The 19,181-nt window shown below is 36.1% G+C and overlaps 1 protein-coding gene across 11 annotated transcripts in view; it reads left to right on the plus strand.

The window, feature by feature from the left end:
* The window catches only part of Mmp1 (matrix metalloproteinase 1), a 34,335-nt gene that overhangs the window by 9,361 nt on the left and 5,793 nt on the right, over positions 1-19,181 (plus strand). For all 11 annotated transcript variants that reach the window (XR_003656232.1, XR_003656231.1, XR_003656233.1 and 8 more), the window contains exons 3-8: positions 13,273-13,402; positions 15,893-15,997; positions 16,973-17,141; positions 18,057-18,132; positions 18,469-18,546; positions 18,878-19,009. Coding sequence is in view for 8 of the 11 variants with exons in the window: in XM_028309967.1 (XP_028165768.1) it covers positions 13,273-13,402; positions 15,893-15,997; positions 16,973-17,141; positions 18,057-18,132; positions 18,469-18,546; positions 18,878-19,009 (690 nt within the window). In the remaining 3 variants the exon portion in view is untranslated. The remainder of the gene's footprint in view (positions 1-13,272; positions 13,403-15,892; positions 15,998-16,972; positions 17,142-18,056; positions 18,133-18,468; positions 18,547-18,877; positions 19,010-19,181) is intronic.

The following is a 19,181-nucleotide window of genomic DNA, read 5'->3' on the forward strand; positions in this document are numbered from 1 at the left end:
GTTACTTGAAAACAATGAAAAAATACTTTTCAAAATAAAACACACGTGTTTGTTGTCACGGCAAAAACCACATGGCCGATATTAATTGAATTTAGTTGTGTATCGCTGAGTGTTGCAATTACAGACATTCAATAAATACTTTACGAACTATGAGGGTGGTACAATTTACCCGGCGGTACAATATACCGAACTCTCCCCTAACTCTTCTTAGACGACGGAATTTCGAGATTTAAACTACTTATAATTACTTAAAGCAAAAATATATACAAATTATTAAATTATATTTTTAGTTCTGCTCACAGATCTGTCATTAAGCTTGATCTTTGAACATCGTTTCCAGAAACAGTAGTAATAATACGTAAATCCCCCTCAATTCAAAACAACTAAATTATGTGTCTAATTGAACTTTGAACACATATAATTTGAGTTTACTTTGCAGGTTTTTGCTCTCAGATTTACGTCCAAGGATATTATTATATCCATCATTAGTTAGAAAACAGGTTTAAGACCCTATGATTAACACTGTTCTTTGGTTTAATGGATGACTACTGTAGGAAAATCCTTCCTAGTAGGTAATAGTTAGCTAGTTGTTAACGCAAACTTATTCATACGCTTAATACATTTCTCACTTATGTATTAAAAATACATGTACTAGGTAGGTACGTTTCTGATTAATGAAACTGAAGCGTGTTTAACTGAAACGTACCCTGTACAATACAAAATCAGTGATACAATAAGTATTGAAATGCAGAAATCGTTACTAGGATACGGTTCAGTGCAGACGAATGTCGTGCGTAGCCCATTCCATTGGTCTCGGTCACGAAAATGTACCTATTTATAGGCACTATAACTTCGTTGCAACTTTGCGTTTCTTTTTTCTTAAAATAATAGGTCAATGCACCAATAGCCACCACGTGAGCGCTTTGTTTTGACTCTCATTCGCACATTGTCATGGGCAAGGTATTTCCTGTCATTTTCAATAGGTACTGTTATGATCAACCTGCCCTTATAAAGAGGGTCATTATCCTGACAGAGCTCGTGCGGAGAACAATGCCCTAGCCAGAAAGTGCCAAGAACCCGCGATGCTTTGTCCAGCATTCCTGCCTGACTCGATAATGCGAAATAAAAATTCGACTCATGCCTCACTGGGCGGACATTTCGCGTAAAATTTCCTATAGCTATGTTTAGAAGAACAATGAACTTAGAATAAAACATGTGTATACGCTTTGAACGAACCCATTTGTGTTGAACTTTGCGCATAACATAATATCATGGGTAGCATAGCATGGTGTACCTATTTAAGGTGGGGGCTAAGTTATGCTGCACGCGGCGCGCATACCTAACAGTAGCCAGGTGTCGGTCGGCTCCTTGTTATGCGTTTTGGGAAGCGTATATCTTGGTATCTCACGATCAGCCAGGGCGACAGCCTCAGATGAACGTGATGAAAAGCAAAATATTTTAAGCTCGCAAAGTCTTTAACCCTAGTCACGAATCACGATCCTGGGAAATATTTTTTTCGGATTTCAAAGAAGATTGCAGAAGCGGCGATAACTGTGGCATTGTCGGATGTCAAAATCGTGATTGTTATATTTCCGAGAGCCGAGGAGGAAAACAACATGTTCCGTAAAGTAACCTAATGCGCAATGAAAGTCTGGTCTCATTGCGCGATTATCTTGTTGTGTGGCTAGATAATGCCGATGGCTCGAGTGGAGATGGCGCGCTGTTGGACAAATAGCACGTAGCCCCGAACCGGTGGAGACAAAAAGCGACCCGGTCACCTCTCTAATACCGTAATCCGAATGAAGCTCTCGAAAATAACGGCTTCCGTTTGTCAATGCAAGTGTTAGGTAAGTGTGTATTGAAACAATCATATCGATGCCACACATACTCGTAACTAGTGTCGTGACACACTTAGTTCTTGTTAGGTTTATGTAGGTAGATAGAGCGGTTTGTTTTTCGGGAAGAATTGAATTTTAATTATCTTAAGACTTTGTGCAAAAGTTACTTTGTCTACAAGTACAGTTTGTCTACCAACAACCTATGCTTTGAAACTGGCCAAAAAGCTGCAAGTTTTTCCATTCAATAAAAAAGCAATCGTAATTAAGATAGACAACGTGATTTAGAGATCTGTCACTGGGTGTCGTCGCGCATGCGCGTCACGCGCGCAGGAAGCGCCGGCGACCTTCGGCGTCACGGCCCCGCTGATCGCGCGCATTGTCAGCCTGATTGGTCGCTGGTGTCTCGTGCTGCGGTGAACGACTTCGCCATTTCGGGCACGGTAGCAACAATGAACATCCACTGATATAACCACATTGTCCACTTCGCTGTAGACAATGTAACGCCATTCCGATGCGATTTTGACGCTCGAATGTCAAGTGCTTATTACTTACTTTACATGCTTATTTTGATTAGGTACTTTTCGTAATCGTAGATATTAAATCCTAATTTTGGGTGTAAAATAAGATGTTTTTCTTCAATCCTATTGAATCAATCCTAATACATAAACGGGACTATTCCCAAATCTCGTTCCCACCACTGCAACTCCTGTGTAGCCAGGATCTACAGCTTGACCGCCACAAAAACCCAACCAATGAAGGTCAAGTTTGTCCCGGGGGAAAGTTAAACTGTCATTGGACCCGCAACGAAATTAATCAGAAGAACATAGGAGGAATTCGAAATTAAGGTTATAATACTAATACATAGTGGCTACTACACGCAGCATCAAACTAACGACTCTGTAGGATCTTCTACCGTGCGATCCAAAATATCACAGCTGCATAATCCCTACCAGTACCTACACGTGTAGGGAACAGATGATTGGCAAGCAATCATTGGCGCAAAGTCTCAAAAGCAAGACAATGTACAGCTACACGTGACAAACGTGAGTGCGCCGGACAAAGGCTGCAGTTGCTCTGCTCGTCTCGATAAAAAAATAATTTTCTACATTCTACCGCGGAAAAGTGGTGGTTCACACGCGATAAATTCTATTTTAATCTTTTGACAATCGCCACGTAATTGAAACTAATTAAGGGGGCAATTATCCATTGCGCGTGCGGTGAATAAGCGCGGTCAAGCGGCGCGGGCGCAGACTGCCGCGCCTGTTCGTACTTGTCGCCCGTTCAGGGGACGCAAGTCGCAAGTGGACATTGAAAAAGACAATATGACAAAGTTATACAGTGGTATTCTACGGCAAAGTTACATTCGTGACTATTCAATTTCACGATTGCTTCGCGGAGCTTTGTAGCTACGATAAAACTGTCATGATTTCTTGACTTCTTGTAAAAAATGAAGCAATACAAAAAAATATACAGCCACTGATTTCAGGGTGGATTAATATTTTGTACTTACCATCACAAACTATTATAATTCTCATGCTACTAAATTGCGTTTTATATGTATAGGTAGGTAATTTTTTTGCGAAATTTGGCACAAAAAATATGTTATTATTTGACAAACTTCACGGTTTGTTGAACTCTGTTTGTGTAGGTAGAGCTATAAAACCTGGCTTGGGCTTGGGCAGGAGTGTTCTTTGAATTAAAAAAAAAATCCGCAATTATAATTTGAGATTGATTAAAATGTTAAAGACTTCTTATTGCATTGACATAAAAAGGAGATACACGACATAACAAACAACATGAGGATCGACAGATAATTAAACATTCATGTAATGTTCTATTGCGGACATTTAACTACGATTTATTTTTATATCGAAGATCCTACGATTCTATTAACATCCCATTAAACTGACATTCCTGAAACGGCTCACGTTCGAGTAAATAAAATAATGTTTGTATCATCCTATAATTATTGCGAAGGGACAAAGAGACCGACCTATTATAACTATTCTCTCATACATGAAGCAAACACGTTACATATTAAATAGTGTACAACAACACATCGTCTTTTATAAATATTCAACTGGTCAATAAATAACTTGATACGCATCTTTATATAAATCATGATTAGCATTGTGGTCATCCTTTTTTGTTAATGTAAATTGTCTACCTATAATACAGTACATAATATTACATTAAAGCTCCTTTACTAATAAAAGTTCCACGGGCATTGAAACCTAGTTTAAAGTGACGATTAGTAGGTATAATGTCATTTTAAACATTATTCAACGCGCGTGTAACTTTTTTATTACTGAAAGGGTTAATCTTTTATTTCCTTTAAAACTAAATACGCCACTTACATCACTTAGTAGGTAAATAGCTCCAATTAATTAAGAAAAAATACGACGCATTCCATCACCTGCACATGTATCAATTTCTAGTGTTTACATAAACAAACGCGCAGATCATGATCTTCAATAACATCATTAACAATCCAATAAATTATTAACATGTGGCCTAATTATGCCACACTTTGTTAATAGTCCACGAGTTGGCCCGACCCAGTTATGCGCAGGGACCATCACGGTATTCACCTACATGTGGACATAAATTGCAGGTTTTATGCAACTGCGTGATAAGTTTAAGTAATTGTAACTACTTTACATAACCGTATTGTTTACAAATAGTATAATTGTGATTGATTTAATAGACAGGTGCTTAGTTATTGATCTCAAATGGCAGCTTGGAATGTACAAATTATGTTTTTATTAAGTGGGAATTATTAGGTATCGGTTACTTAGTTTCAACTACATAGAGTTTTAATTTGCGTCATATTCGTCATTATGTCACAATTTTTTAACTCGCAGAACTGCAATTTAAGTTAAGGAAATTTTCCATGATAAAAAGTAAAAAAATAAAGCCACATTAGTTATTACAAATGTTTTATGTAGTTTTTATATTGCTAACGAAGGGATGTTTTTTGCATATTGGGTCAAGATTAATTACTTGTTTATTTTTAATTAGAAATAAAGTTGGTAAGTTTTTATCTAGACAAGTGTATGATAATGGTATCGTAATTGCAGATATAAACTGGATGATCTGCGGTTGCGTGGGTGCTTAGGTCATTAACTGGCTTAATGCACTCGTTATTTATTGCACTATACACAGGCCACTTAATATGGGGTTGACATTACGTTGTCACTTAATTGAAATAATTGACGGCTTTTGTTTACTTTTGAATTTGTTTGATCAAGTGTTATTCGAAGATAACAAGTTCACGTTTAGATTTTCAGGAACTAGAGTTAAGATTACAAACAAATAAATAAGCCAAACCGCATAGGCATGTTAACATTATTAATATTAATCAACTATAAATAAATAACTTAAATGATTAGGAAAAAAAATTCAAACTCAATATTTTTTTTTATAATATGTATAACCCGTATCTATTGGAAATTATAAAACTCATTTTGAGGTATTTTTTCATTTCCGTCGCGTATCTTAATGACTCCAAAAAGTTTCAGAGTAATTAAAAAGCTTATTAAAGCTCTACCTTATAAGTCACGAGGAAGTTATACACGTGTAGCATCTGTTCTCCTAGGCATATCGGTGTATCACTGCAGATGCACTTCCTAGAACGATGTTGCGTGCGCCCGCGCATCATATTTAACAACAACGCTTATTAGGGCTGTGTTTACTGATACAGAGCACCGTGACGTAGTCAGAAAAAAACTACAATAACATTATATTCCACTGTCATAATAACCATTATTTTCTATGGAATCGTAGGTACTTTTTATTCAAAGTAGCGTTACCGTTGATTCATAGTGTTGGTATTCGATAAATTGAGATGGCTGGTGATATAATTGATTGATTATTCACTATTTTACATCACATTAGTCAGAGATTTATAGCCACAAATGGAGCCAAAAAGATACTTTTTTTGCTTCATCAATCAAATCATTGTAATCAAATAAGTATGATGATATATCTAGTAAAATATCGAATATTATATAAAATATAATATATATAAATATTATAAAATATTCAGTAGTATAGAGTTGATCGATATGACTACACTCTCAGCTGAAAATTTCATAGCAAAAACTGTAGCCAAAAAAGTAAAGTTCAAGGGAAACTCAAAAAAATTGACCGCGTAAAATAACCTTCGGAACTTTATAAACCTGAATCGCCTGCCATACCAACCATTCAAACTACAATGTCAGTTATTCAACAATAACGACGTACGCAATCATAAACGGCGTCATTAAGTACCCTCATGGCTTACACGTAATCGTGTAGATAATCGTTGTGATGTGCCACATGTGTATTGTATATGCAGCAGTACAATAGAAAAACAGAATTAAAAGGAAAAATCTAGAATCAGTCATGATTGATGAACTTTTAATAACATAGTACGAAAGACTAAAAAGTTCCATTTAAGCTCATGTTATTGATGTATTTAACACCTTTGCTGCGGCAGTAACTTTCTAATACTTTCCATTCCTTCGGTACAAGGTCAGTAAACCTGGTATTAAAACTTACATTGTGGCGGCACAAGGCTTAAAGACCTTGTAACATTTAAGATATATTAATTTTATTTTTGGCTTCATGTTAATAGATATTGTGTTTTTTTTCTTTGAATATTAATAATAATGCATTTATTGACATACACCTGAAGGCGTTCGTGAATAACTTGTTTAGTATAAAAAATATAGCTATATTCAAAATACAAGGCATATGCACCCTGTGCCGCACTGAAGTAGGGAAGTCTGGTGGGTATTCTAGGGATGTGAAATACAAATATCGATAGTTTTAATTAAGTTTTAATAAAATTTTTAAAAAGTAACAAACAAAGATGTTTTAATAATTTAGTCTAAATATTTTACAAATAAGACAAACGTGCATAAATACTTAAATAAGCTATATTTAAAGAAAACATATTATTTAATAACATTTAGTTACAATTTCAAATGTTTGTCACGAAAAACTATTTAAATTAGCAATAAATCGTGTAGCAAATTAAATTATAATCAATTTGCAGTTTTGATTTTGTTTGTTTCTCTTATAATTATTTTCGTCTTTAATTTCAAGAAATCCACATTGAAATACGAAAGGGAAAAGGTTTTTACATTGCATAAGATAAATAATTTTTACCTGTTAGGTGTTTAATAACGTGCTATTCACACAAAAGGGGCTATAAACACAAATTTCGCAAATCAGTCCGAGTAGAGTCAATGCACTAATTTAAGGAATTTGTGAAGTTATTGTTGTTATTTAAACAAGATTAGTGTACCGTTTAAATGGGGATAGACTAGAGAAGTTTTGATAAAATCCGAAGATCGCTATCTCTTTTATTAATTTTTTTATAGCTATGTAAACTTAAATGTTCAGTGCATTTTTAACTTTTCGGAAAATTTCAAAGCTGAATTTAAAAAAAACTAGATGATATTTGTCAGTAAATTAAGATTTGATGCAACCCTACATCAATGCACGCCAAAACAAAATATTTACTTTGAGGCTACGCCTTGTAGTTTTTTTTTAAATCGAAATTAAATGATGCGATTTGGGTATTTTGGTGAAATTACTAAAAAAAATAATATAAAAGTAGCCGCCTGGTATGGAACGTGTTATGGGGGCTGAAAATATAGGAAATGACCCATTCTATCCACCAAATCATTTTGGCACACGATGCGCCAAACACCCTGTATATTCATCACATTCCTACACCGGACCCAATTGAAGTTATGCCTTTCGCACGACAAGGAAGACTATAATTTTCTTAGCCGCACGGTAAGCGAGACGTACACAAGGTCTATAGACCTGGTTTCGCACTCAACGTGTTAAACCGCATCTATACGCTACGGCAGGTTATACAGAAGACCGAAGAGTCTAACTTGCCTATATGCTTGGCGTTCTTAGACTATGAGAAGGTCTTTGAGCCTGGTTGAACACGAGGGCGATTCCTCTGCGATTCCTCTGCAGCGAGCTGTGAGGCAGGGAGATGTAATAATATGTCGAATTCAACTCGGCTGGGCAGCGTTCGGGAAACTACATAACATCTTTTCGACCAAAACACTTCAGTGCCTAAAGACGAAAGTCTACAATCAGTGTGTGTTACCAGTAGTGATAACACACGGTTCGGAAACGTGGCCTCTTACTATAAGGCCTTATAATAAGCTCAAAGTTGCACACCATGGTGAGAGTGCTATGCTCGGTGTTTCTTTTCGAGATCGAACCAGAAATGAGGAGATTCGGAAACGAACTAAAGTTGCCTGACATTTATAGCGATCGGATTACCAAGCTAAAAACCCAACTACGACAAAAAACGACGCTGAAAAAGTATAAAACAAGATTTTCAGAATACTGAACTGAACAAAGTTGCTAATGTAGTTGCATAGTAATTTTCACGTTTGGAAAGGCGTAGTCACACGTTGTAAAAGTGCTACGGTAGGTAGGTATATGTAACGTGTGACTACGCCTTTCCAAACGTGAAAATTACTATGCAACTACATTAGCAACTTTGTTCAGTTCAGTATTCTGAAAATCTTGTTTTATACTTTTTCAGCGTCGTTTTTTGTCGTAGTTGGGTTTTTAGCTTGGTAATCCGATCGCTATAAATGTCAGGCAACTTTAGTTCGTTTCCGAATCTCCTCATTTCTGGTTCGATCTCGAAAAGAAACACCGAGCNTATATTCATCACTTTCCTACTCCGGACCCAATTGAAGTTATGCCTTTCGCACGACAAGGAAGACTATAATTTTCTTAGCCGCACGGTAAGCGAGACGTACACAAGGTCTATAGACCTGGTTTCGCACTCAACGTGTTAAGTAATACTGATTAATATTACATCTGCAGATTAGCTAAGTAATTGCTTCATTGTTACGATTGTGCTTTAAGAAATACTTAAGACTCTTTTATACCTACTACGAAAATCTCTACAGAAAAAGAAGACCAATTAGTGTCATCATCGGTTACATCGTTAATGGATTGATTTCGATAATCTGACTAAGATCTCTGATGAATGATTGACAAATGCTTAATAGTCTTCTAATTACCTCGATAATTGCTCATCATTCTGGGATTTTCAATCATTCTATTTTCCTGATCACGCTGCAACATGAATAAGTTGTTATTATGATTTTTACCTTTATGCAGAAAACTGCATTCACAGACTATGGCGTCTACATAATAAAGAACCTGCTAGTTAAAATATGTGATGTTGTAACATTGAATATGGTTAGGATGGGTAATAAATTGTTTTTTATAAGAAAACTGGGTACAGTGAACAAACAAGGCATTTTTTCTTAGCAATGATTGGCTGTAACTTTAACTAAGGAGTATTTTAATAACATAAACATTGAAATAAAAGCTTCAGATATTGTTTCCATACAAGTACACAACTCTACATTTTTCTACAGCCAAAACCACAGATAATGATTGGTGTACACATAACAATACTACTATGTGTGTATATACTAGAAAAAAATCGCAGGATGTACGGCAATAAAACGAAGACCAATGAGTCATATTCACACTTGGACTAATTTACTTTGTTTTACTATCTCTCGATACGTAAGGTGGACACTGATTCAGCCACTTACGCACAAAGTAAACAAATGTGTGTCGTCCGGAAATTATTTACTTAGCCAGGAAGTAATATGATAAAGACCGCGATTAAAATTAATAGGCGAGGAGGATGTTATTGACATATTTTTGTTTACATTTAATTAGGGTATCGGAGAATAATAGAGTATTGAGTCAACCGCAAAATATATTATGTACCTTCATCTAAAATAGCTGAGTACCTACCTATTTACTATTTAGCCAACCACAAAACATATTTCCTTCAACTGAAATAGCTACATTTCAAAGGTATAACATATCTTTGAAATAGCAAAATCCCGATCCTTACTTTCTTCATTATTAGGAACCGTTTAATGAGGATCATTTCGATTTTTAGCTGTGAATGCAGATTTATAGGGCTAAGAAATCCTTAATACACAGTCCAAAAATTTTTGTTCTACGACAAAAATTGACGAAGTTATGGCCAAATTACTAAAAAGTTCACTGACCGCCCGGCGCGGGACCGTTGACGTCACTGTATCCGATTCGAACGCTGCCGGCGTACTGCGTGGATAGAAAATATTTTTTTCTAGCCAAACTATCAGTTTGAGAGAAAAACTTGTAATGACATATATTCATCAGAATAAAGTAAGCTATCGATAGGTAATTTTAAAAATAGAAATTGTGAAAAATAACGCAAAAAATCCATACGCTCATACGATTCAATGGAACGCAGAGACGCGATTGGGGTCTCCGCGGTGGTATATTTGGCGATTTATTCAAATAAAGTGTTCATAAGTGTTGTTAGAGTCACATCTTCTTCCAAGTAAAATATAAAAATGTATAAGTATTAATTTATTTACTTCTAACAATAAGGTATAGCTGAGGCAGATACACTCTGCTTCACAATTTTTATTTTTTAAAATTACTGGTCGATAGGTTACTTTATTTTGATGCATAAATGTTATTAAAAGTTTTTTTCTAAAACTGATGGTTTAGCTGGAAAAAAATATTTTCCATCCCAATAGTACGCCGGCTGCGCTCGATTCGGATATAATGACGTCACGCGGCCCTGCGTACGTTGACTTTTAGCGGCAAAAACGGCCTATGTTTATTACTTAATATCTTCGTAAGTAATGGTCCGATTTGGATAATTCAAAAAGATATATCTTTCTTATGTCTTAAAGATTAACGTAGATACTAGTTTTATTGAATTTTCTACAACAGTACTGATCCTCATTAGATGTTAACTAGACCTTCTTGTATATAAATTGTTCATTATAAAAAAAAAACCCAAGTGAAAAATCTCAACAACCGAAATTGTAAACTGATTACAGATGAAAGTAAACTTAAAACTTAAGTATTCACAGAAACAACTTACTTATTAACTGACACAGAAACGCTGTACAACTGTTGACCGTGTTCCGAGCAGATTTATTTTCGCCTTCCTCGAATTATAGGATAACCGATGCGAGTACTTTTGCCAATTAGCGCCGTCTGTTAGCTTTGATGTATGGACGTGAGTGTGTCTCGAGGCGAAATTTACATGCAAGTGGGTCTGTAGGACGACACAGGCGCAGGCTCCGACCGTTATGGGGGCACACTGACCCCGATATGGGTACGTCTTTGTTATACAATTGGGGAATCATTTGAGGCATTTTGGCAATTGTTTCGAATATTTTGAGTCATAATCTTGTAATGTTATGGAAGTTTCTTAGGAATATTTTATTTACAATGTTGGTAGAGCAATTGTTTTACAAAATATCGTTGTATTAACTACTTTTCAAGGAATTTCAGCCATTATAACGATTTTGCCACTTCCATGCTACTTTTAATATTGATCAGCGATCGCCGGCTTTGCATGTCACTGTTACATAAAAAAATACGCATTTTATGAACAAGCGTAGAGAGCAAGTGAAATAAGTTAAAAAAGTTATTTCAGTTGAACTTACTAATTATTAGGTGTTTATATTGTGACGATAATATGTACTTAGGTGCTGTATGCGTGTAACGCACTTTGCTTTTGGGGTCAACGGCCCCAAACACATTAAAAGGTACAAAATGAGGCACCTGTGAATCATCTAACAGTCATTTGAAATTAAAAGGTCGTTTGACAATCAAGCATTAAGAGTTTGCCGTTGGATGTAAACAGATGGGCAATCAAAGTAGTATACAACAACAACTAAGTTGTAGAAACTTGATTAAAGTTCTACTTAAATATAATTGGGTCCGCCTAAGAAAACAATTAAAGTCAGTATGAAACATTTCTATGGTATTATTTTAATATTATTAAATCATGTACTTTCATGGAAAATGTGAGAGAATTTGCATTTAAATGGTATTAAATATGGAGAACGATGATTCAAAAAGTTCTATCAAGTTTTTAATGACAATCGTGATCACGGTCCACGCCTTCAGAATATGATCCTTCGAATTGAAATAATTTTAACTTGAGTAGGTATTATGAGTCATGATTGCGTGCAATAATAATCTTGTGTGTGCTTTCTTGACGACTAAACGACATTAGCAGTTCGTCAGAACTGCTGTTGTGACCCATTTGTTTTTCAGACTGGATATTTTTAGCTCATTATCATCAAAATAGAATCAGATCGTTTGCTGCACAAATAGATAAATCTTTTAGTTTGTTAGCATTCACTCGGCATCGGCAAACAATAATAAAGGTGGGCTTTTGGGGGTATTGACTGAGGTGTTGTCACGTTATTGTGAATATTCCCCGGAGGGAGAACAAAGAGTTGTCTATACCAGGCGGAGATGCGTGCGCATTGTGATGCGGCGCACGCGCCGACTCCGCCTGCCACCTCCCAAGGCCGTTTATGTCTCCTTTTCTTGAGCACTTTGTGACTATATACCATCACTAGCTTTCCGCCCGCGGCTTCGCCCGCGTGGAATTTTGTCTGTCACAGAAAAACTTTATCGCGCGCGTCCCTGTTTCAAAAACCGGGATAAAAACTATCCTATGTTCTTTCCCGGGACTCAAACTATCTCTATGCCAAATTTCATCAAAATCGGTTGCGAGGTTTAAGCGGGAAAGCGTAACAGACAGACAGACAGACAGACAGACAGACAGACAGACAGACAGAGATACTTTCGCATTTATAATATTAGTTGGGATATCAACCACTTATGACTCATTTTTGGCTTTATGAAACTACCTACACTAACCATTAACTTTCTTCCTCAACCTTAACGATTACTCAAACCATCCGAGATAAAACAAAGAACGCATAAACCAGCTCGTATTTATAATGGTCCTAATAAACATTGACATGCCGTCGCCTGCGCTTGCGACGCCTAACTAGTTATCTTTATCAACCAATAGACAATGGTTGAGTGACCTTGCGATGTCAAGTGATAATTATCATGTAAGCACTACATCGGAGATAAACGAGATCTGTGCAAGCAAATTAGCGAGTTGGAAATCCATGTCGTAAAGGATGAGATTAGCTTAGTTAAAATTACCGTAATACCAACTGTAATTAAGAACGATGACTAAATGAAAACTTTCAAAACTCAAGTCAGACTTGCAAAATATTGTTCTTCAGCAGATAAGACAATTTCATCGTAACTGTTCTTATTTTGCTGTTCACGACTCACTGAATATTGTTTACGTATTAAATCGTAATAGACTTTGACTGTCATTTGGTAGAGTCGCGCCCTAGTTTCAGAGAAAATTTACTGCTTTCTATTTGATTCCATGTCCGCATAAAATGTAGTGATACCTTTGTAGTTTAAGTTAAACACGTAGTTGCACCTAGTTGCTTTACGCACCTGCACGGATCTGTGTGCATAAGACAACAGGAGCCCAAATCCATCATGGATGCGGCAGTTTGACGACGACGCGTATTTCCAGATGTACCTGGCGCAGTACGGGTACCTTAGCCCGTCGGTACGGAACCCCTCGAGTGGACACATCATGGACGAGAGTTCGTGGCGACGAGCCATCGCCGAGTTCCAGAGCTTCGCTGGTTTGAATGCTACAGGTAAGTTTTACATATCACCACTACATAGTGTTAACTTATGATTAGTCACAGTATTATCTTATTAGGATTATCCACATGAACAGCATGTGGATAGTTCGCAAGAAAATATTTAAATCTGATGAATCAGTTTTTACAGTAAAATCTTACATAGCTAAAGAGGAAATACAAAAACCATTGCCGAAAATTTTTAGACCGGATGAAATTAAAGAAATACCTAGGATAATTTTTGTAGATAGTTACATAGTAGAAGAACAAACTTTTTATTTTGGTAATCAGGTTTGATTTAATCGGAAAAACCCACAAACTTATTAAATCAAATAACTATAATTTATATTATAACTTCGATGGGAAATGCCAGTTTCGTTAATGTACCTAGATACTCACGATATCATTCCACTGTAACTTGATCTGATAGATTCAATCGAGTACAATTTTCTGCCAATCTCGGTCAGCGAAAGCGACCATAAACTTAAATCGATTTGATTTGCATAGTTACAAAACTATCAGTAGGTATCTATTGTTAGGTTCATTTACAGAAAGAGATTGAGCGTTACTCAATCGTTATTGATCGATTCTATTTCAACTGTTTGGGTTTTCATTTAGAATCTATGCCATGATAAGTTACATTGGCACTCAATCGAAACCTAATAGGTAAAGAAGTAGTTTCAGCTAATGCCTTTGTACCACAGCTTTGTTCATTTTTCGTATTCCAATCTACGTGACTTGTACCGCAAAATACATCTTCTGATTAATTACCGTCTAGTCAACCATTATGTAATTATAGTAACACACTGGTGTTCGCATAGCAATGCCACATGTCAACGTCGGAACATGACCGTGCGTTTCTTGGGTTGCGAGGGTTTACGTAATAATTAGCCCACATCCGTGGGGCCTTGACCTTGCATGCTCTCCGAGTACCAGCTCGGAAGACCGCTCGTTACTCCAGCTCTGCAATTGAGTGGCCATGGAAATTCTCGTGTTGCTGTAAGACACGCATGCGATGCGCATATGTAAAGTGCTATGGGACATCTAGGTATAAGATAATACCTAGCCTAATGCCAATATGACCAATATTATTCTACCTCCGACTTCTGTTTCCGCACGTTACCTATTTTCCTCACTTTGTTATGAAGCGTAATTCTCGATGCGAATAGTTAATGAATTTACTATCCAGGATCAGAAATTAGACTTATTTTAAAGATCATAAAAAAAATTGTAAGAATTCTTGAGCAGCGTCACGGTCATATTAAGTACCTTTTTAGTTTTTGGATAGAGGTATTATAACGTCGTTATAAATCCTAAAAACGACTAAATTGTGTACCTAGTGTGACTATTAGCATATAGACAGTGGCATTAAGTGGGCTGGACTCGTGTCGCTCAGTGCGCGTTTACGTGCCTTGACACGAGAAGTAGCATACATGAGTCCACGGGGCGTTGTTATGTAAGCAAATAACGCACATATACATAATTCAACACTGGTCATTGCACGAGTTTGACGGTATGCTACGGACTGCGCTATGAGTCGTTAACAATAAAGCATCTTTAACGAAGGCATTAGTGTCAATAGCACCTGCATTATGCATCGATTTGTAATAGTTTGCATGAGAAACATAATTATTTGATTGCGATCGTTTGCCATGTTCAAGTCAAGCTGAAATTGAGGAAACTGCTTCCATTGTCACCGGCTTTCGACATATTTCAAGTTCAAAAGTACCTTGATGACATTCTAGGTACCTACCTGATTGATTCATAATTTATTATGGTTATTTACCCGTGCCAATTAAGCTTTATTACTCATAGTGGCCTACCGATTTGCGTCAACATAATGAGTGTATGGAATATATTCGTTAAAATTAATGAAGATGCTTTAATTTTCCTGTCTTGCCTACGCAAGCATATCTATGAGGTGTTCCCACATTTGTAGCATTGTTTTGACGTATGAGTATTTATAAATTGGTCACAGATCAGAACTAGAAGCATCGGACCGGCGTCAATTGGCGTTGTTCCTGTTTGCTCACCGTTTTCCGCCTGTGGTTTGTTATTTATTTGATGTGGTCGTGTAATTACTTCCGCGTCATCTGTTGTGATAAAAACTTTGGGTTTTGTCCCTTGCGTTTGCAGATTTGCACCTTTTTACGCGTGTTGTGAGTCTAAAATTAAGCAGGCAGAAATAAATTGCGGACAACCGGTAAATTAACTATTAGTAGTTTTCCTCTAGGGTGGCATACAAGACAATAGATAAAGGTACATTATTAGGTTATGTTGAAAATAGGTACTTCTTGTTTAATTTACATGCTTTTGAAATATCGAAGATGTTAGGCATTCGATTAGATTACTTAAGCTTGTAAGAAATAGATAAAATTAACTCGAGCTTTTCGACACGACTTTACTAATTTAAAATGAGGAATATAAATCCTTAGAAACGTAGGTAGGTACTCTTACTTATTTCTCTACTTGATCAGGTATCTAAATAATAAGTGTTATTTACAGGTGAATTGGATGAAGAGACGACAAAAGTGATGTCCCTGCCCCGTTGCGGTGTTCGAGACAAAGTCGGCTTCGGGGAGAGCCGTGCCAAAAGATACGCCCTTCAAGGTCAGTAGCCACCCTTGTGACACTCCAAAGCTCTCACTTGACCGATTAAAAGTTTGGCCGTAAGCTATTAAGGTTTGAAAGTTAACGTTTTTGTTGCCAGCTGTAAAATAAAGATAAAAACTTCAGGTCTTATAACGGAAAATCGTTAATTGTAAAGAAACGATTACTTTAATACAATTCAACAACACGAAGTAGGGATCGATAAAGACGTCTTACCTCCTTCGTCTAAAATATGAGAATAGTATCCTTGAAAGGCGAATACAAAATAGAAAGCTTATCAACCTACAATCGCGAAAAACCTTGTCACTATTATGACCCATTTGCTTTACATTCCATGGACAAAGTATTTAAAAGGAAACAGAATACAAATATGTTCCCTTGAGTTATCAAAGAAACTTACAATTTAAATTCACGTGAATAGTTTATCTCTAAAAGAATAAAGAAGTGTGAGAAAATTATCCTTGAATAAGTAGGCGTTAGATTTAACAGATTGTGATACATACCTTACCTAAGCTACATTCCAATTACATTAAAAATTTTTCTTATTAAATATGAAACTATCACTCGTAATCTGGGAATAACGATTTATCATGATAGACAAGTCACAGTATTCTTTGATCATATTGATATTGTGACAGGTGTCAATGACAGCACCTTAGTCACATAATAATCGGGAGAATAGGGATTCGAATGTTAGAGGTATTTCGACCTAGTTGTATAGTCATTATACAAAAAAGGAAGGTCACAGTTTGTGATGGTTATTGGAAAAATTGTGACCATTCACAAAATGAATTCTAAGAATGTTTGAATTATAACCTCACACTCACTGCCGACCAACGAAAACTCAAGGACTCGCCCTTGGTAACAAGGGTTGTTAATTTTAATACTCTACATTTGCTTACTTTTACTTAAGTAAGTACTGTGTAAGAGTTTGTGAAAAGTGTGTTTTTAAAATATGTAATTATTTTTTTCTAGGTTCAAGGTGGCGTGTGAAGAATTTGACTTACAAAATTTCCAAGTACCCTTCAAGACTGAACAGGGCCGAGGTGGATGCTGAGCTGGCGAAGGCTTTCTCCGTGTGGTCGGACTATACAGACCTCACCTTTACACAGAAGAGGTCCGGACAGGTCCACATTGAAATTAGGTGAGTGATTTTACACGTTTTACAGATTTAGTCTGGATGCAAAATAAATATTCTACAGGAGTCAGGAGATAGAGTCTTGAAATATTTAAATTCCAATCGTTACGTCTTACGTTTATTTTGACCTGTAATAAAAGTTATATTTTGCTCGTCAAGAGGATGCACCCAAACTCACTCCATCTTTTTAACCGACTTCAACAAAAGTAGGAGTTTCTCAATTCGGTTGGTATACATTTTTTTTCTATGTTATTAGATACGCTGACGTATCTGAATAAAGTTTTTCTTCTTTTCTTTACAAAATCGAATCATTTTCCTTTAGCATAATATGTAAAAGGCACTATACCCAGTTCCCAAGCCACTAAAGAAGGATGCGTGTGATACGAACATAAAGTATGTTTAGGTCACCGCACAAAATGGTCATAAGCCAGATTCATGAGATAACAAAATCAGAATACGCAATGGCAGCAAATGCTACAATTGTATGGACGTTGTTATTGAATCGGTAATAATACGTTTTTCGTCACAATCCGCGGTAATCTGCGTTGAGTTACGCAACATAAATGGTTGTCATTGAGTTCCAGTAGGTACTTATACCATACCACTCGTACTTACCAAGTACAGGCTAGTTGTATGGGGTTTTCATTACGTCTTCTATAACGTACTTATGCAGAGGATTTACAAATCTGATAGTTACCACTATTTAAAAAAAGGCTTTTAGCACATTGACTATTTAAAGCGCAAGTCCGTATTTTACAATACTATTTAGGAGCTTATAGGTACAAGCGAAAAGTGAAAAATTTACTCATTTAAAACTAAACAACTACGAATATTGATTACCTAATTAGGGTTTTATAGTTTTGCTACGAATCATTTTGTTTTTAACCAGTTGTCATGAAATATATGTTTGTTTTATTGCAGATTTGAAAAAGGAGAGCACGGCGATGGTGATCCATTCGACGGGCCCGGTGGCACCCTCGCTCATGCATACTTCCCTGTAAGTAATTATTTATAATTGATATTCCATTAAAAGATAACATCTTTACTGCTAAATAGAAATAGAAAAAACAACGTGTATATTTTGTAATCGTGTATTTGTATAACGTACTTAAATGTGTTAAAAAACTCGTTAACTCTAATTGTACTTGACAGTAAACCATTTAAATTCGATATTTTTGTATTTACGCATGCGGAAGTAACGCATTATAGTTAAAATGGTGAAAGCGGTGTTATTTTATTAGAATAATGGAGTGTTTTGAATTGCATTTTATTGTACAGAAATAAATGACCATTTGTGTGTTACAACACTTATTTAACATTGCCTTTTGTTCAGGTCTACGGTGGTGACGCTCATTTCGACGACGCGGAGATGTGGACCATCAACTCTAGGAGAGGAACCAATCTCTTCCAAGTAATTATTTTACCATCCCTTATTTATTATTTTGTCAATCCTTAAAATGTTAGTCAAACTATTTTTTACACTATGGCTTACTTTATAAAATGTAGCTTAAAATATACAATTAAATATATAACTGTTTTATTGTAACTTTGTAGTTTAGATGATTTTGTAGATAGTCGTAGATTCTTGAATCGGTACTTGAAAATGAAGCATATATATATTTATAAATGGCGTTTATTATCGAGTTCAAATGTGCTTATACCTATTCACTAATAAATTATGTTCGTCCGGTAAGCTCATGTTCCTATCAAACATGACTAACACATTCGTGTGAATTTTTCAGGTGGCTGCGCACGAGTTCGGTCACTCACTCGGTCTTTCGCACAGTGACGTCAGATCAGCCCTCATGGCTCCCTTCTACAGAGGATACGACCCTGCCTTCCAGCTTGACCAGGACGACATCCAGGGTATTCAGGTTAGCAACGAACTCTTGAAGAAATCTTACTTATTACGCGAATATTCTTTGTGAGAATGTCTTTAGTTCAACATGAAATAGTTGGATGTTTGCTGCTGTACATTAATATTGTACAAATAAGCAGGTTGCCAATCAATTAAATAACGTAGGCTTATTGCTTTTAGATAAGATT

Source organism: Ostrinia furnacalis, unplaced genomic scaffold (assembly GCF_004193835.3).
Source record: "Ostrinia furnacalis isolate ACB-3 unplaced genomic scaffold, ASM419383v2 OfSCF2847, whole genome shotgun sequence".
In the NCBI taxonomy this organism is placed as follows: Eukaryota; Metazoa; Arthropoda; class Insecta; order Lepidoptera; family Crambidae; genus Ostrinia; species Ostrinia furnacalis.